We start from the raw sequence: 21,842 nt of genomic DNA, 5'->3' as shown, positions 1-21,842 counted from the left end.
AGAGGTGCTCATACATGCAGTTCTTGTTTTTATGCAGTTTTGGAAAGTGTATTTGCATTTCAAATGTTCATATTTATGTGCTTTTCTGAATAGCTTAGTGTTCATTTCTACTAAATTTACCAAAAATCCAGATGCATGCAAAATATAAAAAAAATACTGAGCATATAATTTGCCTAGATGGCAGCAGAAATGCCATGGGAAAAGGAACTCAGTTAAAGAAAAGATACCAAATTGACTTGGAGTAATTAATCTGATGAGAGGACACTCTCAAGCTGGGCCAGAGGAGGTTGAGGCTGGACATCAGGAGGGATTTCTTCACAGTAAGAGTGATCAGACATTGGAATGGGCTGTGCAGGGAGCTGGGGGAGTCAGCGATCCTGGAGGTCTTTCAGGACGGAGTGGACGTGGCTCAGTGCCATGGTCTGGGTGACAAGGTTGGTGTTCGATCAGGGGTTGGATTCGATGACTTCAAACTCTTTTCCGACCCAGCAGATTCTGTGATTGTGTGACTGGAGACCCAAAGTACAGCCTCAGCAGTTCATCTACTTTCCTAGCGCACAAGAAAGCCTCCCTGAAGTTCACAACAACCATCCTTTTTAGACATAAAAAAATAGTTATTAAGGTATTAAGCCCATGAGCCGATCACGTTTTACACGCTTTAAGGTACTCGAGAGATGTGTTATTAGTCCCGAAGCCGTTCAGAGGCGCTCGGAGCGATCCCGCCAGCGGCGGGCACGGCTCGCTGCCCTGCCGGAGCCTGTCCGAGCGGGCAGAGCCGGGACCTGACACGGAGCAGCGCCCGGGCGGAGCCCAGCGCCCCTCGCCCCCGGCCCCGCGGGAGGCGGCTCTGCCCGCCCGCCCCGCCCTGCGGAGGAAGGGGAGGCGGCCGCCCCGGCCTCACATGACCGCGGCCGCGATGGACAGCGAGCCGCCCGCGGGCACGGGCACGGGCACGGCCGCAGGTACGGCGGGTGCGGGTGGCGGGGCCGAGCTGTCAGCCGCGCCCGCCCGGGGAGCGGGCCGGGCTCGGGGCCGCGCTCCCCGCCAGAAGCTGCGGGCAGCGCCGCCGCCCTCCCTCCCTCCCTCCTCCGCCCGGGGCAGCGGGACCCCGCTGGCCCCGGCCCGGCCGCAGCGGCGCCGCTCGGGTCCCGCCCCGCGCCGAGCTGCGGGGGGAAGCAGCGGCAGCCCTGGGGCTGCCTGCCCGCCGGGGCTGCCTGCCCGCCGGGGCTGCCTGCCCGCCGGGGTTGCCTGCCCGCCGGGGCTGCCTGCCCGCCGGGGTTGCCTGCCCGCCGGGGCTGCCTGCCCGCCGGTGGCCCCGCCGGCCGCAGGCGCTCAGCTCCCCGCAGCCCCTGTGCGGGCGCGGTCCGGGCCGTGTCCCGCGGGGATCCCGCGGCCGCTCCGCTCGCTGCTGCGCTGCCTTCGTGCCGCGCTCGGGGCTCTGCGGTCCCGCGGCGGCTCGGGCGGTCCCTGTGCCTTCCTCCGAGCCGCGCTTCCAGCGGGGAGAGCTCCAGCTCCCAACGCTGCAGTTTCGCTGGGTCCGGGATGAAGAAACTTGTAGCCAAATACTGCCGGCGCTTGTTGCGAAATGGGAGCTGGAGGGAGCTCCTGGGTGAATTGAGGGAATAACACGTTAGACTCCTTTAGCAGTTAAACTGAACGAAACTTTCTGAGAGCTGTGTAAAGTTTTCTTTGAAGTGGCCGAAGTTTTGTACCTGCTCTGTGCATACTTTTTTTTTTTTTTCCCTTTGGCTCAGTTCGGAAAGGAAAATGAGTAGTTAAGCTTAATGCATGGAGAAATGGCTCGGTTGATTATATTTAGGATCCACGGTGAGTTTGCTCTTATTAGGCCTGTGATGCTCCTGATGCAGATAATGGCTATAAATAAATTATTTTGGAATATTTCTGTCCAGGACTGATGTAACATATTGAACAGCAGCCTTTGTGGAAAAAAATGTCCTACTGTACCAAAGAGAGAGCTTGCTCAGGTATGTCTCCGTCTGCTTCAGGAGCCTTATAGAGATAAAACAGTCGTCTCCAAGTAGAGTATTCTTGAACTGATTAACTTCTGGTGGTGGTGCTTCTGAACCTTTCTGATCTACTCAGCCTTCTTTAGAAAACTTGGTTTTCTTTGGCAAAGATTTTATTATGAACACTGCGAGAGGGTCTATAATAATTTTGGCTAAAGAAAAATAGTGCTGTGAATGCAGCAATTTTTTTTTTTTTTCTTTGTTGTTTTTTTTTTTGTTTTTTATTTCTAGCATTGTGATGCAGGTTCAGAGATCTGTGAAAGTTCCACACCCATATGTAATTTTTTTTGGAGACTAGCAGCTTGTCAGGAAGTGTTTTGGGAGGATTTAAATGTCCAGAGTAATCAGAGTCCTGATAGGTATCATTGATACTCCCATGAGAGCACATACAAATGCTGTCCTTTTGATTTAGCAGAGCTGAAAGTGCTTTAATATAATCGAAGAGAAAAAAAAGGATTATGTCCAGCATGTAGAAGTCAATTTTGCAGAGTGGCTTTTATTGACTTTTTTTTTCTTTTTGCTTCCATGTGAGTCTGTGTTGCAATGATTGCAGGGAGCCACTCCAGGTGTGTTGGCTGTGTAGGGAGTGAGGTGTCTCTTTTTGTCCTGGTGGGAAACCTTTAACTGTGTGTTCAGCCCGTGGGAGGGCTGTACAGGTTACAGACAATAGTAATTTACACATGACCACTGATTTTTCTCCACAGTCTTCAAGTTTTAGGGGTTGGTGCAGGTTGAGGGAGAAAAATTTACCAGTTCTAGACACGTGGAATTGGTACAAAAGGAAAAGAGCTTTAATTATTGCTTTCCTGCAGGATTTGGGATAAGAATGAGCTTGTTCTAACTATGAAATGTGTGGAGGCTGTAGTGTCTGGAGTGGCAATGCCATTTTTAATGCTTAAATGCTAACATCAAGTTTTCCCCCAGCATAATCAGGAGGGTGAGAAACATGTAAGGGAGATGAGAAGCAAAATAAAGATAAACTATTTCTTTTCGTGGGATATTCTTGACCTCTATAAGGACAGTTGGTTGTGGAAACTTGTCAGTTTATAGTCAGGCTAAAATGTCCTTGTGAAAGTTTCCTGGAGTAGTTGTTTGGGTTATTACTTGCTGGCTTACATTTTTGGGTGTGAATTTTTACACTCCCAACCTCTTTGTGAAAAATGATAGTTTAGCAGTCATCCACTGAGTGCTGGGAACCAGCCCTAGTGAGCATTTGACTTTTTGTCTCTGTAATCTTAGGGCACATTCCTCGATGGATTTTTCTCTGCTAATCCTGTTATTTCTTCAAAGTAGCTGCATCTCACTTTATTGTGTTTGCTCCTGCTGGGGTCTGTGGCTCATGGCTGACTTGTGAATGGAATGTGGCCCTTGTATTCCCAGACTTGGGAGATCAGATGAATCAGTTGATGATCTAACAGCTTAGTTAAAAGAGCAGGGCAATAGGCTTAAGGTTGGTTCTTTACACACAGTAAATCTGTGTGACAAGTTGGTGTTGGGGTTTTTTTCTGCTGGAGTATGGGACTGTGGTATTTTGAGAAGCAGCAAGAGGCCTACAGCTGCAGGGGACTGCAGAAATTCAGGTGCTTTTCAAATACTACTAAATTAAGTTTAAATAGTCTAGTCTATTCTTGAGTTGTGGCATAACTTCTCTGTTTCATCTTTAGGAGCATCAAGTGCTGAGTAACTATCTCAAACTTACTTGGAAAAAACCCCCAAACAACCACCAAAAAACCCTCTCCAAACCAAAACCAAACTACCCATAGCACCAAAAAAAAAAAAAAAAAAAAAAAAAAGGAAATAGAAAAACCCAACCAAGGGGAAAAAAAGCCCAGAAAACCCAGACTGACTAGTGCAGGGTACATACTTGACATCTGTGGTGGTGGTGTTTTGGTTTTTTTTTAAGGAGAAAAACAAAATGTTGGAGCCTGTTTCCAGCATCTAATTTTATGACGGTGTGTGCTATTTTATCTTGTTTTGGCATTAGGTAGCTTGTATTTACAAGGGAATTGCTGGGAAGAAGAAGGAAGGAGATTCTTAATTAGTGTGAAGCTAAATATGATAACTTTCCTTGTGCCCAGTAAGAAACACAGACCTGCCTTCCATGTTGAACACACAGCTATGTAGCACTTAGCTTTGTTAGACTGATTCTTTTGGTTTTCTCCTTTTGAAATAAGAATTGCATGGTTTAAAATTTTTCAAGAAATGCATAAAGCCTTTAATAGAAAAGAAGTTTTGTATGCTTTTTTTTTTTTTTGTGGGACTTCTTTTCTTTAGGGGACTTCAAATTATGTAATATTTTTTAAAATGAGAACTAAGATGGGAATCTGTTTGAATTTGTAGTTGAAATCTGCACCAGCTTTCAGGGAGGCTGATGTGGATGCTGGATTCTGCAATTATGGAGGAATGTGTTTGACACAATAAGGGGGAAAGGCATTTCCATAATTCCTGGGGCTTCTCATGAGAAGACAAGAAAGGAAAGGGAAATGCTGATGAATGATTCCTGCTTTAGTGTTCCCGGCTCTGGAGTTGGTAGTGGAGCCCTCATTTTTTCCAGGGAGAAATCGGAGGTGTACAAAAATCAAAAAACCAGTCAGTTTTCATGTTCCCTTGCATTTCCTGTGGGTTGGATCCTCTCTGCTCTGCACAGCTGTGACCTGTGATATTGGAGGAGAGATCTGAGCTTTTTCCTGAAGGTTTTCTTCCTTACAGGCTCCTTTCTCCTTCTAGTAAATACGCTACTAATATAACCAGTAATTCTTTGGCACTATCTACTTAAGCCTGTCTAGTAAATTTACCTGATTAGCACCTGGTGTAATAAGGAGTTGGTAGCATCAGCCATCTGTAAAATGGAGATAAGGCCTCCAAATTTGATTGACACAGCTTAAACAGGGAAGGGAGATCAATGCTGTGATTTACCACCTGTTCTTCCAGCCCTGGCATCTCTACTGTATGTGCTTACTCACATGTGAAAACTCTGTGCAGCTATCCAGGTACTTGGAATTTTGCCCTGGCTTTCATAAATGTGTGATTTTGGAAATCTGGGTGGAGGAAACTGGTAACTCCATGGAGGGCAGGTTGCTGCCCAGTTGTATCAGTGGAGTAATGAATGTTGAGCACTAACTAAAGCATGAAACACATGGTATGAAGTAGAGAAATTTTCTGTTGCAGTTGTTCTCTGGGTAAGTTTCTCAACTGCCTTCAGTCCAAAGGCTATCTGACTTGTTACCAAAAAAAAAAAAAAGTATTGTGCAGTGTTTTCATAGCTGTTTTCTTTTACAACCAAACAAAAACTAGGCCATCCTTTGAATGCTTCTTCAAACCTTTAGTTCTTGTCATCTTGCTGTCTTCTTGTTTGCATATGTATGTTTATATGTATTATTTTTAACTTTTATATCAACTTGTTTTCAGTTGTATCAGGTCACTTCCTGATATCTTATTGACAACAGATTGAGAAACTGCTGTAGCAAAAGCCTAACTTGTAGGGGAAAGCTGATTTTTATTTTGTCTGCTTCCCAATGTTCCAGGGGACCATTCCATACCTCACTTCTCTATCCACTTGCTGCTCTGTCTGTATAAACTTTACTAGATAATGATCTGCTGAAACCAAAGGGAATGTTTTCAAAATTAGCTGTTCTCCAGCAGAGAGTTCGTGATGGGAAGTTTTAAGTGTTCTGTTACAATGCATGTAAATTCTTTTACTGGCTGAACACAGGAGCTCATACCAATGAGTTCCCACTATTATCCACCATTCCTGGCCAGGGCTCTTGAGGCTGTTCCCAAATAGGCTCTTTAGTAAGTAGAATGAAAAATGAGCTGAAGGATATGTTGCTCTGTAGGGTTAGTGTTAATGCCATGATAAGCATTTCTTAAAGCAGGTTAACAGCTGTTCCCAAGTCATTTTATTGTGTTCTCAGACCAGTGTTTGTGGGTGTAGATTCACTCTGAGTAACTGTCTTGTTGATAGCAGACATGCTGAGGTTATTAATTAAACAGTAATTATTCAAACTTGTTTGCATGGTTGTCTGGTTTCTGAGATTTCACACATTTAGACGAGGTTGAGATGTGAAGAAGCTACAGGATATTTCAGGGAGAGCCAAGAGTGTGAACTGCTGATAGAGAAGGCATGTCCTGTAGATGATTTTTAGAAAGCAAATTTAGAGAAAAACTTTGTAAAAACTGGGGAGGAAATTACCAAGAAAAGAGCAATATGGCTGAATTGTCAAAGGACTGTGGAGTTTTGCCTGCTGGGGCATCACTCTGCAGATGTCTTACTGGGTAATGGGGTTCAGAGCTCTAATGAGCTTGAGAGTCCTCAGTATCAGTTTGGTTCTGGGACTTAAAGATGAAACAGTGAGGGTTTCATGGTTCACTCTGTACATCTTTTCTCCTCATACCAGTCTCCTGCTTTGGGGTGTCAGGAGTTTACCAGACAATGCAGAGCCCCAGTTCAGGGACTGGTTTGTGATGTTGTCTGTCCAGCAGAAAGATGGGAAGCAGAGACAGTGACTCAATAGGCAGGAGGAGATGCTGTGTTAGTACAGGCTGGCACTGCTTGGGGAATTAGTTGGGGTGCATTTTGAGTAGCCCCCTTTGGGGGAGGCCTCTGCAACACCAGCCAGTGGCTGAGCATCACAGAAGGCTTTGGAATTCCCAGTGTGTGTGCGCTGGAAGAGTAACAACATCTGCTGTTGTGTTGCATTTCATTGGTGTGTCTTGAGGAGTTAAACCCAAGAATTACCAGGGAACACCCAGAGAACTGCTGCTCTGGATGACCAGGATGCCTGGTGCTCTACACTATCACTTCATCCAGCAGTATCCCATGTCAACACTGAATTAGCTTGTATTATTTTACTGAAAGTTTCTGGCAGGTAGCTGGAAGTTTTTAGGAGCTGCTACATAGGTGGGGTTAACAGGTGATCTGTCTATTAAAGCAGAGGTGTTAAGACTTGCTCCTCTGAGTCACATTAGCAGGAATCTGAAGCCTGATTAGGCATGTGGGATAAGGTAATTTGTCCTGGTTTGGTTTCATTAAGCCATTTTATGGAACAAATAGCAAAGTGTCTGTTACTAAGTCATAAATCTGAGGAATTAAAGATTGCTTGTTTTTCCCCCCTTATCAGGGCCTAGGGCACATGAAAGAGCAGGTGGGAAATCCGTATCAGGAGGAGATCAGGGGTTTCAAGTTAAGGATATGGTTTCTAATCTTCCTTGAGTTAATCTGTTACCCAGTTAACAACTTTTTGAACTATGTATCAAAGCTTAAAGAAATGCTTCTTGCTTCTGTAGCGTTACTGCCTGTGTTCTCAAAACTGCAGATATATTTAAGAATTTCTTCACAATGGCAAGGAAGGAAGGGGTAATGAATCCTACCTGGCTTCTCTAGGTACCTTTCATCAGTGGATTTGACTTACTTTATAAAGGAGCTTGTTTACAGTATGCCCCTTACAGAAAGGAAGCAATTCCCCTGCTCTGGGCTGGAGAGCAGAGCTCAGCTATGGGCTGAACAGAGTCCAGGGTCATATCCTCATTTTTCACACTGTTTTCTATGTGTAGAATGGGTAGAAAAGAAAGGATGGCTTTGAAAAAGAGTGTAAGTCACATAATAGATGTAGTTATGAAGTCAGGTTGAGATAAGAGGCTGCAGTCAGTCACTTGATAAGAGAACACTCTGAGTCATCAGCTTTGCTCCTCCTTTGATGTCATTTGTCCTCTGGGGCCACATTCTTAAGACCCATCTTTTTTCACTTCTGCATCTGTCTGAGAATCAGTTACTGTCCAAAGCTTCCCAGTTATGGCCAAATTCACTGTCAAAAGCTGTTTGTCTTCTAGCTACAAGCAGTGGAAGAGAATAGTTGAGTTGGATAGATTTTGCCACAGCTTGCTGTGATTGAGGAATTGTCAGCTTGGTAGCTCTTATTAGGAACCTCTGCTTTGGAACTTAAGGATGTTGGCATAGTAAATGATGGTAATTCACGCTCACTGTGGCACACTGTCATAGAGCTTAATAAAATGTCAAATGAAGTGTCTCCTTCATTTGTAGTGATGTGCAAAATTAATGGATTAAATTTCTACAGCTCAGTAAAATGACCCATTTTGCTTTCCTTCCATGAGTTGTTCTAGGCAGGATCCAAAAGTGCTGAGCAAGGGTTTTGTTCACTTTGGCAGATCGTACTGTGGTGGGAGCTGGACAGACAGGAAATGCAGGCCTCCTAGCTGATTCACAGAACAAATTTGGCCTGTGATTCTTTGCGTAGTGGAGATGTTTCTCTGACTCGATATAATTGGTGGTGCCCTGGGTGCTGTGAGCAGGGAGGCACCAGCAATGTGAACGTGTGTGAGGCAGCATCACTCCCAGGGGAGTGGCCTGGCTGGGCTTCTGCTTGTGTTGCACCACTCTGGGAGCACCAAGCCAAGCAACAGAGTATTTTAAGGCTACTACTTTTACTATTTTATCTTACCAGGTCTACTGTTTTTTTCCCTTTTTGTCTTCTAGATTTGGCAAAGCCTCCAGTAAATGAACCAAGGGAACAGGAACAGTTTCTGATGCAGACGCCCCAGGGAAATCCACTGCTGCTTTCCCACACCCTGCAAGAGCTATTGAGCAAGGACAGTGTGCAGGTGGAGCTTATACCTGAGAAGAAGGGCCTTTTTCTGAAACATGTGGAATATGAAGTTTCCAGCAAGGTAATGTGAACAAGCTTTGGGCTTGGTGAGAATGTATCCTCCTTAGACTGTCTTTGCAGTTTCTGCTGGCAGAGTCCTGAGTGATTTAGATGTGCTGGGTGATGGTGGTTTTAAGTAGATCAGTTATATTAGCTGACTTTTAATCCAGTAGCACTGGGCTTTCCTGACTTGGGCCTCTGCAGCATGGAACATCTAACTGAGCTGTGAAGGGTGGGCTGCAAGTTGACTTGCTTGAAACCTGAGCTCTGTAAAAAAGCAGGTGTGAGGCAATGGAAACGGAGCAGTTTTGTAACAAATCAGCACAGGTAGCTGGGTATTTCTAGCTGTTTTGAGCTAGTGAAGAAATTTGTATTGGCAGTGCAAAAAGCCAGAGTTGTGGAGGTGGTGCTGTCTGAGCTGAGCAGTGATTTATCCCCCACTTCCTGCAGAGGTTCAAGTGCTCCGTGTACAGGCGATACAACGACTTCGTGGTGTTCCACGAGATGCTGCTGCACAAGTTCCCCTATCGTATGGTGCCAGCACTGCCCCCAAAGAGGATGCTGGGAGGTAAACCTGCTTCTTCATTTTGGGCTGGAGGGGTTCTGCTTCATGGTGGCACAATCAAGGTGATACTGTTGAAAAGAAATGTTTAAAAGGTTGAAACTCTTGGCTTCTGCTTGCTTCGGACAACAACTTGGGGGTTATAATAATTTGGAGGTGGGAATTATTGCTCTGCTAGAAATTCCTATAGGGGAGATATGAATGCAAAATTTCAGTGGGGTTTCTTCCTGTAGAATTTCAGTGTTTAATGATTGTAATTCTGCACAAGAGCATGGCAGAGTTACAGGTGTTGCTTCTGAGAAAAACAGGTTGTGGTGATCATTGTTTAGTGGTGGACTTGGCAGTGTTTGTGTAACAGCTGGATTCAGTGATCTTAAAAGTTCTTTTCCAACCTAAGTGGAATCAGTGTCATTTCATTCAAGTATACTTTAGCAGTTAGACTAGAAACCAAGAAGTATCCCAAGACAGAAAGTGTATCAGAGCTCCTTCAGGAACAATTTTTTCATTAATCTTGAGTATTGGCACTGGTTTTAAGCATTTATTATTTCAAATGTTGTATAACTGCATAAAATCCATCTTGTTTAAAACCTTATCTGTGAAAAAACAAGCTTTTCAGTGTCTTCTCTCCTGCCCATGGTGCTAAGCTCATTGAGTTTCAAGAAATGATTGATTCCAATTGAGGAGTCCATGTATTGCTCCAGTAAAGCAGAACTGGTAAACAGTGAGCAGAGCTGGGTGTATAGTGAACTGGAGCAAAGCAAAATCACACCCCTGAAAAGCTTCAATGGTCATTTATTCTTATGATAGAATGTGAACTGTGAAGGTGTTTTTGGGGGGGGTTGTGAAGCCCATGTGTGAATTTAACCTGATGCAGTGTTCTCAGCCATAATTTCCACTTCATGCAACACCTGTGAGCAAAGAGACCTTCTTTGATTAATCTCAGTGGACTGAAGATGCTTGACAGAAGCCCCAAGTATCTATCATGTCAGGGACTGTTATTTCCTTGTATTGCTGGTGTGTTGATATTTCCCTGCATTTATTGGTGCATTTCTTCCCACACATATCATAACTTTAGGAAAAAGCCTGATAGGACTAGTTCCCAAACTGCTAGGAGAGCAGTTCTAGTGCACTGCAGAGCTGTGAGGAGGCAGGGAATGCTGATAGCCTTTAGTCCAGTTGACTGCATACAGAAGAGCTGTGGAAGTGGCTTAATGGAAACTGCAAACAGGAAAAAGGAAAGGGAACTGGTAGTTCTTGTTTCTGAGTAGATTAATGGACTGACAAATGGTGTTGCAGGACACAGGATTTGTTGGATTAGTATAGATGTGTGACTCTTGGAGCCTCCAAGTCCCAGAGCTGGATGGACAATCTCTGTGCTTTGTCCTTGGTGTGCTCCTCTGCTGAGTTACACAGATCCCAGTGGGGGTCTGCTCCCCTCCATCTGTCAGATGGAGATGGGTGACCTGCTCTGCTCCTTTAAAGGACAGCAGCCATCTGAGGCAGATCCTGTGGGAAGTGTGTACAAAACTTCAGAAACGTCTGTGTAGGTTAAGTGTGAGCAAAGCAAATGGAGATCTGCAACCCCAATGGCAGAAAAATGAATTGGTGGGCAGTGCTGTACTGAGGATCACCTGTGAGATCCTCACAGCCAGCAAACTGCCAGCTTAACACTGTGGCAGAAGAGTAAAAATCCTTCCTGATATGAGAGTATTGTCATGGATACAAGCATTCCTTTAATTTCTTTCTATGCTGCTTTCTTTTCTTTTAATCTTTGGTTTTATTTCTTATTGCTCCTGGAAAACTCCAGGAACTTTGATTTACTTCCTTATTGCAGTTATTACCACATTGAAAATCTTCCTGTTTCAGCAAGAGGAGTAGATTTCTTTTTAGTTTGACAAGTAAAGACTCTGGGTGGATGTACTGTAGGTTGCTGTGCAAGTCTTCCAAAATACTTTTTGACATCTTGCATGAAAAGGATGGATGCTGATCCTAGGAGTCCCAAACAGGCTGGGATATCCTCTGTGGAATTGATTCAGAGGAAGAAGCATTTCTATAGGCCCAGAGTTTGTAAGTGGAGGTTTCAGGCCTTAGGCTTGGCTGCTTGTCCTTCCTCCCTGACCTACCCTGTGGAAATAATGTGCAGCTATGTATGCTGGATTTTGGTAAGAGGTAAAGAATAGTGATGGAATATTTGTGCAGGTGGTCAGTCTGAAAGGTTTTGGGCGCTGACAGGCTATAGGTAACCATTCCTTGGTTTCTGTTGCAATGCTTTTTTCTTTCTGAGATGTGAGAGGCATTAATTGCAATTTCATGTTTCCTGCTGCAGCTGATCGCGAGTTCATAGAATCGAGGAGGAGAGCGCTGAAGCGATTTATCAACCTGGTGGCTCGACATCCCCCTTTCTCAGAAGATGTGCTCTTGAAACTCTTTCTGTCCTTCAGTGGCTCAGTGAGTGTTTGTCAGCAATAGTCCTGAGCTTGCATGTCTTGCTGTAACTGCCTTGCTGGGCACAGAGTTCAGAATTGCTGTTAACCTACATGGGTTTGCTCCCTGGGATGAAGAGAATTTTCTCTCAGTGGGTGTTTCCACAGAGGAAAGTGGAAGGTAATTTCACTCAATGCCAGGAGTATAGCATTTTGAAAATTATAACTATTCTTAGGGGAACAGAGATTGTTTTTCTTAAATTAAACCTAACCTGGTAAAGCTGTATCTGCTGAGTTGTGCCTTGCTGCTGCAATATATCTGAGACCTGCATGAACTGCCTGTGTTTTCTCATAGTTCTTTCCTGCTCATTTGGTTCTATATTTTCTGCAGGATGTACAGAATAAGCTAAGGGAGTTGGTCCAGGGAGTAGGAGATGAATTTGTGACTTGCAGATTAGCTACCCAGGCCAAGGTATGTATATGAATTTCTTGCAACATGTTACTCTGGTTTATATGGCTTTATTCTCAAAGTGCTTCAGTTATGGCATTTATGCAGTGATGGAGACCTTAGGTAGGACAAATTGTTTCTAGAGTTTGAAGGACTTGTAATTTTATTGAAAAGGTCAAATAAACTTTTGACTCTTAAGGGCCTGATATTTCTAGCTAAATTCTGTCTCATGAATATGATATAGATTAAACAATGAATCCTGCTCAGAACATGTTTCTCTTTAATTACTTGTACTTGCATAACAAACAAATGCACAAATTGCACAATTTAAAAATTAATGTCTAGTGTGATCCTGCCCTCATTCTGTCTGTTGTGCTCTGTGGGAGAGCAATTTGGACTGTTATGGAAAAGTTAGTTACAAGTTCTCCATATATCTGTTTATCCCAGTGATTAAGTACACATCCACTGTGTTCATTGAGCAATTTCAAAGCTAGCTGTTGTTCAGGTTCCTGCAATTCTTGCAGGAGGTTTTGCAACTGGAGCTTAATTCAGGTTTTTACTAGTGATAAACTGGTCCAAAAAAAGCTGAATTTTCAGTTCATGCTTGACTTTACTGGCTGGGAGTTACCAGTAGGATCAGATCAGAACTTGAGCTTGAAACCTCACAAACCCTCTTTTAACTACTAGTAGAATAGCAGATTTTGCCAGCTCTGCCTACACTGGGTATTTGAACCTCTTTCTGCCTCTGAACATTAGGGCTATTTGTGTGACATGTGACTTGGACACCTAAATGGGAAACTAGTCCCTGCAGAGCTGTTAGAGCACAGTGGGAGAGCACAGGAGGGAAGCCTGTCCCTCCCTGCAGACCGTGCCTCTGATTTATCCACCTGTCATCCCTCTGTACCCCTTCAGGACTTCCTCCCAGCTGACATTCAGGCCCAGTTTGCTGCCAGCAGGGAGCTGATCAGGAATATTTATAACAGCTTTTACAAGCTGCGGGACCGCGCGGAGAGGATCGCTGCCCGCGCCATCGACAACGCCTCCGACCTGCTCATGTTTGGGAAGGAGCTGAGGTAGGTGTGGAGGAGCAGGGTTTGCTGATGTGAACATTTCCTCTGCTGGTTTAGAACTCAGAACTGTTGTAAAGTTTACCTGCAAATGGTCTGGTAAAAATGGGGACTTCAGTGCATGCTGGAGGACATAATCAATTTTCCTTCTGTAAAAGAAGGAGATGCACTTTCCACTAAGGCTGCATCCCCTAGAGTGTGAGGAAAGAAAACAGAAATACCTTCACATTCAGGTGCTTGTTTTATTGTGTCTCTCCCCAGTATGTACACAGTTAACTCTGCATTTGTGGTAGGACAGTAGTAGCTCAGCACTGTGAGCTATTTAGACAGATTTGGAACTGCTGTCTGCAAATAACTTGATCTCCTCAGTGGAATTTGTCTCCTAGATGTGACCATTGCTTATCTCCTTCCAGTGCTTTGGGCTCAGACACTACCCCACTTCCTTCCTGGGCTGCTTTGAATAACAACACATGGGGGACTCTGAAACAAGCCTTGAAGGGTCTGTCTGTTGAATTTGCACTCCTGGCAGATAAGGCTGTGCAGCAGGTGAGTCCTTTACTTTTGTCTTTTTTTTCTGGTTTTTTTTTGGAACATGAATGAGGTACACTGCTGCCCTAAATTTCATCTTGAATCATGAGCTCTGTGGACATAAGCCCTTCAAGAATTAAGAGGGAGATTGCAGTCCAAACTCACATCCTCAACTAACATCCTGCTTGTTCAAGCTTGTGTGAAATACCTGGACTGTGTTTAAATGGGGAAAACATGTAACAGACAAGGGAAAGGGAGGAAAAACCTGCTTTCTTTCTAAATTTTAAATGGTTACTGCACACATTAAGTACTAGGGTGAGCTGTCCAAAACTGCTGTGTTCCATTTTATTAATCTGCTGTGGAGAACCCAGAATAGCTTACTTCTGAATCAAATTTTCACACTCATGTACTTAAACATTACATGAGAATCGTTCAGACAGAAGCACAACATTCTGCTCTAAGTGTACAAGGTGGTAATGGCTGTCAGAATGATGTGAGAACATGACAGTCTGGGAAGGAAAAGTAATAGTTTTGTCTTCAGTGCTCTTCATCTCATTGTGTTAGAACACTCATTGTGCTTTTGTAGATCAGTCAGGCCAGGTCTCTTTCTCTGGAGTTTACACTCCAGAGAGCTCTACTGATACAGGACGAAAAGAGTATTTTGTAAAATAAAAACACTGGTAGTGAAATTTGTCTTGGTGTCTCATCTCTGCCTTCTGATGCATGAACTATTACAGGGAACATGCAGGTATTCAGAGTTTTAATGGATTAGTTATCTTGTAGGAAGGGAAGATGAAAGATTGGAGGAATCTGCAAGAGCAAGGAATTGCAGGCAGAGTGTGCTGAAAGGACTGACACACAGGCCTGTGAAACCAACTCCTCTTGTTCTAGTGATCAGTCAGTTGGAAAAGCTGTTTCTGCCTCAGTCAGGTCTTTGTTCTGCACACTGAAGACTAAACACTCCAGTGCCATGGGAGAGATTTTTGGTGCAGTTGTGTAAGCACTGATGAGAGCAGTGAGAGCCTGCATGGTGTGGGGGTGAAGGGCTGGGATGCCAGGCTTACGTAAAATGTACTTTTTCCTTGTTTTCTAGGGTAAACAGGAAGAGAATGATGTGGTGGAGAAGTTGAACCTTTTCCTGGATTTACTCCAGTCCTATAAAGTGAGCTTTGCTGTTCTGCCAGCAAGAAAGTTGTTTAGAGCAAGCTTGTGCTCTTAGAGGGTGTAACGCCAACTGGATGGAAAAGTGTCTGAGGCCAGTTCAGAGGCAAACTGGGCATCTGGCAGAGGGAAGGGAGTGGCTGTTGGCCATAAGGAACTCTGTAGCCTTCCTCATCAGCTCATCTGGTGATGAGTACTTGCCAAAGAGCAAACTCTGCAAGAAATTTAAAAATATGACTGGTTAAACTGTATGGATATGGATCAGCTAACTTCTTGTTTTTAGATTTGAATCAAAGCAGTGAACTAGATTGCTGCTGATTTGCTCATGGAGACATGAGTTCAGTTATGAATGAAAGGATTTTGTTAATGCTAATCTTCTGTTCAGCTGTATGTGTCAGTCTCTCTTGACATTCCCAGGCCAGGACTGAATTTGAAGGATTTGAGCCAGCACTTTAATTGCCAGCACTTAATACTGAGAAGGTCAGAAAAGATAAGAGGCCTGATAAGATCCAAAATGCTGGCAGAAGTGATGCTCCAGGTTGCCTCTTAAACTCACTGGTCTGGGTTCAAGCAGTTTTGTTTCTTAAATTCTTAGCTACTGGCATCTTTTGACCCTCTTGAAAACAAAGGAGCAAAAATCTGCAGCATAGAAATGACACAAAGTGTGACCACGTGTGTGTGTTCCTGATGTACTTGGCTGTGTTTGCTGACTCTTGGCTCCCACTGTGGACCTGCTGTTTTCCTTTCCCATGAAGGACCTGTGTGAAAGGCACGAGAAGGGGGTGTTGCACAAGCACCAGCGAGCCTTGCACAAGTACAGCATGATGAAGAGGCAGATGATGAGTGCCACTGTGCAGAACAAAGAGCCAGAATCTGTGGAGCAGCTGGAGTCCCGGATTGTGGAGGTGGGACAGGCACCTGGGAGAGCAAAGGGTGGGACTGGGCTCTAATAGTGCTGCTCTGTAGCTCAGACACGTTTGCAGAAAGATTTTGGGCTGAAAGGGGTAGCCTGTACTTTGGGAAATCCAGTTTTCCTCAGCACTTGTTGCTGGATCCCTGGCAGTTTGTCATGTGCAGGAGCTGTGGGAAGCAGCAGTCTGCATGATGGGAAGGGCAATTCCTCTTGTATCAAATGAGTCCAGGAACTGCCTTTTTTTGGTTTGTGGTATGTTTGAATTGCTGGTGTGGGGAGGAATGCTGTTTTCTCTGTTTCTCCTTTCTCCCACCCTCTTCCTGGTCACTGAGTTCCTCTTCTTTCAGCAAGAAAACGCCATCATAACCATGGAGCTGAGGAATTACTTCTCCCTGTACTGCCTGCACCAGGAGACACAGCTCATCCACATCTACCTGCCTCTCACATCTCACATTCTGGGGGCCTTTGTCAACTCCCAGATTCAGGGTCACAAAGAGGTGAGTTCTAGACTGTGTTCTTTTTCCCAAAATATGAATGAGAATTTGAATTTTTTTTCATCCACTGGCCTTCATCTTCTAATCAGCTGTGCAGTTGGGCTCTCTCCTAACTTAGGACTTCATCCGAGGTTTTTTCAGTTTGGGGTGAGGATCAAGGTTGGCCTCTAACCCCTCAAAAAGTGATATCTTCTTGCAGCAAGATTTTTTCTTTTTTTCTTCTTATATCTGTAGCTGGTCCTACCCTGTGAGTAGTTGAAAGAGACTCATCTAATCTGTAATGAATTATGTGTGTTTGCTAGATTAATCTATTTTTTTGTTGAGCTACACAGAAATTGTATGACAAGAAAACTTTACAGGTTTTGCTCTAAAACTAAGAAGCTCTCTTTTGTTAAACCTGAAATATGGCTTTTAATATTCCTCATATACAGACTTTCTTGCTTTGGTTATATTAGAAAAGTCTTTTCTCCTTCAGCTCCCTTCCATCCTTTCAGTGAAGGAATTTGAAGAAGGGAAATCTCCCTTCCATACAGGATCAGGAAAATGTTCATGGAGCTGCACATGGCACTGCTCTAACACAAACAGCCTGGGTCCACTGAACTTCCTGAAAATACTTCTTAGTGCCCAAGACTGCTGCTAAAATTCCATGTGGTGAGATTGTTACCTGCTGTGTGGTCATGTCTGCTTTCTCTCCTTCTCCACTCACAGATGAGCAAAGTTTGGAATGAATTGAAGCCGAAGTTGAGCTGCCTTTTTGTGGGATCCAGCAGTATGCCAACTCCACCACTGTCACCTCCAGAGGGAAACTTCTTTTCCAGTTAATGTTCCCAGCATCCCACATGGAGCAAGAAGGGCAATCAAGGAAGGGGTGGGACCTCTACCTCCAATGAATTCTCCAAACAGCTTTTTTTTTTTTTTTTTTTTTTTTTTTTTTTTTTTTTTTTTTTTTTTTTTTTTTAAATATTGCTGCTTTGAGCTGCTCTCTGATTTAGACTGGATGTGGGGCAGAACATATGGATATAGAGACAATTTTGTAATTTTGCAATGCCCTGGGGCAGAGCTGATGTTCATTTTCCTGCAGACACCCCTCATGGGGTTGGGATATGGCCTGGCACAGCAAGTGCTGCAGTGTTGTTGCTGAGGCCTCTGCATCTTGTACCAACAGTCCTCCAATCATGTTTATCTGCAGCTGTGCTGACACATCTCTGCACGTCTCTGAAGTGCTGAGATGAACAGGATAGCTGAAGCACTTGCTTGTAGTGGAGATAAATTGCTTTTTATGCCTTGGAGGGCCTGTGTTAGGGATGTGTGTGCATAGGGAATGCTGAAAGCCATCCCCCATCCCATTGTAGGTGTCTGGATTTGATTTCTTACTGCTAGACCTTAGCACAAAATGAATGAAGTGGTTGGATTTTGCAACCCAGCTGGGCAGGGGTCAGTGCTGCTGTGTGACAGGGATTTTCCTGATGGTGCTGGATGGACTATTGTCAGTGTATTTCCCTTCAAGGTTGCAGGGCAGCCTGGGGACTTGCTCATGTTTTTCAGTTTGGGGCCAAAGACAGCTGAGTTCAGGAACTCAGAGGAGTTTGCCTGACATAAATGGGAAAATAATTGATTAAAACACTCCTAAATTGTGAATCACTTGTACTACAGGAGCAGAACAGCTACAAGGTAGCTTGTTTATGTCTTCTGGAGGTTCTGACCTCCATCTGGTGAGTAGCTGTTCAGATCTGTTGGAGAGCTGCTGACCTGGGGGCTAGGCTGGTGTTTTCTTTGGTGTAATATCAGAAGTATCCTGTTGCACCAGCAGGCTGGAACACAGTGCTGATAAAGTTCATTAGCCAAAATTCAGTATTATCAGGATGTTACTGCCATTCTTCTTGGCTGTGGGTAGCATTGCAGTGTTTGTTTGTGAAGGAGAGTAGACAATTAAGTGAAAGTTCTCATCTCTGAAAACACCACAGCCCTTGGTAATGGGGTTTTCAAAACGGTTTGTGGTTGTGATGAAGGGACTGAACACTCTCCACTTTGCATCTCCAGTGGCTTTCCCTCAGGAGGCAAAGGGGGAGAATGTGCATGTTGTGTTACCTCAGGGGAAGTGGTGCACATCCTCCAGAGCAACTGATAATCAAACTACAAACGTCTGCAGCACAACTGTGTGAGCAGCACTCCCTGAACCTGACTTCTCTGGGGCCAAAATAGCTTCCAAAGGGGAATTTGTGACTTGGCTTTTTAGCATTTTCCTTGAATGGGTAAAAATGGAAGCACATTAACAAGGATGAGTGCTTGCTGTTAAATTGGGACCATTACAGTATTTTCCCACTGGGGAACTCCCCCATTGTCAGGAAGTGTATTTAAATCCTCCAATCACAAAAGCTTTTTTGTTTTGGTTATTTTTAATTTCAAAATTTCAGTGCAACATGAAACTCTTCCTAGCCCAGGTGGAAATACTGGATTAGTTTCCTCAGCTAGGAGCAAATTATTTGCCCAGATTCAGGAGACTGAATAACCATTACTCACATTCCTCAGAATGGAGTAAATACACTGCTGTCAGTGAATTCCTTGAGTGCTGGGCCTTAAACAGTGTGTAGCCAACCTTGCACAGAATGCAGTAAGAGCTTTTTCCAACAATTCAAATGTTAACTCACTTTCCTCCTGCACATGAGCCTTGTCCAGTGAGACAGATGAACTGCAAATGGTTGTGACAGATTTGATTCTCTCTTGGAGATTTCCTAAGTGATGCAGAAGAAATTCCGCTCACAAGCTGGAGCAAACTGTCAGGGGAAGGAAATGTTTCTGCAGTCCAGTTACAGAGAAGATATAATCTCAGGCATGGCACAACAGGTTTTTCTGCTTGACCTTGTCTTGATTAGGAAGATGGTTTGTGGTTCAAGTGTGGAAAGTGTGTTACCAGACTTTTCCATGCTCTTCACTCCTGCCATTATCAGAAGGTGCTGGCTAGTTATAGCTGGCTTAGTCTCAGCACCCATCCTCCTTCATTTATCTTTGTTTGCCTGATGTGGTGAACAGTGAAATTGAGAAAATACTGTGTGTTTTGGGGTAAGATCTGATAATTTGTGATGGATCTCATATGTTATTTGTTTAACTGGAAAGTGTTCTATTGGAGTGCTTGCAAAGGACTAGCCTGAATGGAACTTTGCAGTTCTTACTTTTAGAAAAAAAATTACAATTTTGAACTTGATTAAAAACAAAAAACAACCCCCCAAAAAGCAATCATCAAAGTGACATTAGGGCTTTAGACTAACTCCTCTTTCCTGTTCACCTTCAAGCACAAATTGTACAGTCCTAGTGTAGAGACTGTAACAATGATAGAGACACCACAGGACCTATAAAGAAACTGAAATTACGTTGTTTTGAGAAACACCCCATTCCTCCATTGTCAGTCCTTGTGTCTTTTGAGGAGATTTTTGGGGGTGGGCTTTTCTTGTTTTGGTTTTACTCTTCACCAGGTATTTGATAACTGAGGCCCAGTGTTCTCAAAGCTGATTCAGCTGCTTGCACTTTCAGAGTTTATCTCATACTGGACTGTCAAGCTTCTCTCTCATTCCTAAACACATGCAGACACTATTACATACATCTCTTAGTTTGCAAACCTTTCTTCTGGGAGACTGGTCAGTGTGCAAATAGCACTGTTTGTTTACCTCAATGTGTGAGGGATTTCCTTACTGTCTTTGTTACATTCAGCTTATGGATCTGTCAGACTTGGAGGGCAGCATCAAGCACAGCTTCCTTCCTCCAGAGGGAAGCAGCAGAGACTCCAAGGATCCATCAAGCTGACTTCATCTGTCTGTCTGCCCCAGCCGATGTGGGAAAACAGTTGTAGTTACCTCCATGCTCTTGCTTTCTGCAGTAAACACTAACCAGGCCAGACAAATTGAGGAGTGTGTGCTGCCTATCTGAGATCTGCTACTGTAAGATGCAGTGCCAAAGTGTTAATGTGCTTTTGTGAATAGAAACTTCTCTGTGTATGCTTGAGGTCAGGGGACTTTCATGTGCTCCAAGGAGTGATGGTAGAAAAGCCTTCAGTGTCTGTCAGAGCAGTCCTGGAGGTACCAGGGTAGTCAACACCTGAGACCCTGAAAGGCTGCCTGAGAATTGTTCTCTGAAAAGGGCTCGATGTTTTGTCACTCCTGAGGGCTTCTCCACTTCCAGCTGTGAAGTGGGAATACACAGCTTTTTGTCAGTATGGTGTTGAAAGGCTCAAAACTCTATTTACAATACCTTAAATCTTGGATCCTTCTTTCCCTCTCCTTTCATCTTCCTGGCAAGTTGCTCCTCCTAAGTCATAACATGTTCAATGGTGCCTTGCTACATTCCAGTGCTTTTAATTCTTCTTTAACCATGCAAGGGTGTAATTCCTGGAATTTGTAACAGGCTAATTTACACTTCACTTTGTGCTGTTTACTAAAAGACAAAGGTATCAGCTGGGTACAGAATTTACTTAAATCATGTCAGTCTCAGGGCAGCAGGACCAGTAACATCCCAGCTCTTTGACATGAGCTAAAAATTGGGGTTGGGGAAAGCACCTTTCTGAAAGGACTCACCTGACTGCACACAGGGGATAGCAGAGGAGTGCAAGCCTGAGCCATGCTTGTTCTTTTCCTACCCAGACTCCTGGAGGAACAGAAAGTAATTGTGTGATTGTCACGTGCTGTCTCTCACCCAGCAATTTAGTTTCCACTAGGAAATAGACCATGGTATTTAACAGGTATTGGCTGCCAGTCATTCCCTTTCCTACCATGCAGTAAGGTCCTACACTCCGTAAAAGCTGCCCATCCTTTTAAGGGGTGCTAATTCTATTTGCCCCAAGCCATTCTGTCTGTTAGAGCAGCCAGGAACCCTCACTGCCAAGTCAGAAGCAGGGATGGGTATCAAAACCTCTGTAAGTGTGCAGCACAAAAGGAAAAGTAAGGTTTTAAGGTGTTAATTCATCCTTCTAATTCTGAGCTGTGGCTTGCTGAGCAGATGAAGAAGGATGTTTTTGAGCAGTATAAATTTTTCCAAACTGCTGGAAGGAGACAAGAAACAGTCATAGTTCAGAGGGTGTGAATTTTGCCTGCCTGGAATATCCTGTATCTTTGCTTTGCTCAAATAGCCTTATGTATGAAGCACTTTATCCAAATGCAGGAATTAAAGAACTATTACTACAGCTGGTAGACTGGAAATGTTTACAGATCCTACATTACATTCCAAGATTCTATCTGTAAGTGTTATATGTCTGTAAAAGTGTTTGAAAAAAGAGAAAAAAAAAAAAACCAAAAACCCAAACCCACCACTTTGTGTCAGAAGTTACATATGTGATGTGTTATTTCTGGCATGGCTGGATTAAACTTTTGCTGCCCACCATGCTGGGTTGGGCTGACATCAGTGCTGAACCATCACCTGCTCCTGCCCAGGGACAAAACCTGCAGCCCTAGGGAACGGTACTTTGCTGGAAGTTGAATTTGTTCAGCATATTTTTACCTGAAATGCTCAAATAGTTTGACTGTACTGCAGGAGCTGCAACAGTGAAAGCTGGGCTGAGACAGGACTGTAC

The 21,842-nt window shown here is 44.0% G+C and overlaps 1 protein-coding gene across 3 annotated transcripts; it reads left to right on the top strand.

Annotated features, from left to right (window-relative positions):
• Window positions 1-857: 857 nt before the first annotated feature.
• SNX8 (sorting nexin 8) lies at window positions 858-21,460 on the top strand. 3 transcript variants are annotated; one of them, XM_056502898.1, is made up of 12 exons: window positions 946-962; window positions 1,911-1,985; window positions 8,521-8,711; window positions 9,140-9,257; window positions 11,578-11,699; window positions 12,066-12,146; window positions 13,035-13,195; window positions 13,603-13,735; window positions 14,811-14,879; window positions 15,634-15,783; window positions 16,139-16,288; window positions 16,994-21,460. In XM_056502898.1, the coding sequence occupies exons 2-12, from the start codon at window positions 1,952-1,954 to the stop codon at window positions 17,105-17,107; spliced, it is 1,323 nt and encodes a 440-aa protein (XP_056358873.1). In that variant the 5' UTR covers window positions 946-962; window positions 1,911-1,951; the 3' UTR covers window positions 17,108-21,460. The 3 variants fall into 3 exon arrangements, with proteins under 3 accessions (XP_056358871.1, XP_056358873.1, XP_056358872.1); XM_056502897.1 differs by lacking the exon at window positions 946-962 and adding an exon at window positions 1,473-1,827; XM_056502896.1 differs by lacking the exon at window positions 1,911-1,985 and having other exon boundaries at window positions 858-962.
• The last annotated feature ends 382 nt before the right edge of the window (window positions 21,461-21,842 follow it).

This window comes from Oenanthe melanoleuca, chromosome 14, assembly GCF_029582105.1.
Source record: "Oenanthe melanoleuca isolate GR-GAL-2019-014 chromosome 14, OMel1.0, whole genome shotgun sequence".
Taxonomy (NCBI): Eukaryota; Metazoa; Chordata; class Aves; order Passeriformes; family Muscicapidae; genus Oenanthe; species Oenanthe melanoleuca.
Note: the sequence above shows the minus strand (reverse complement) of the source record. Positions and strands in the feature narration are given on the sequence as shown.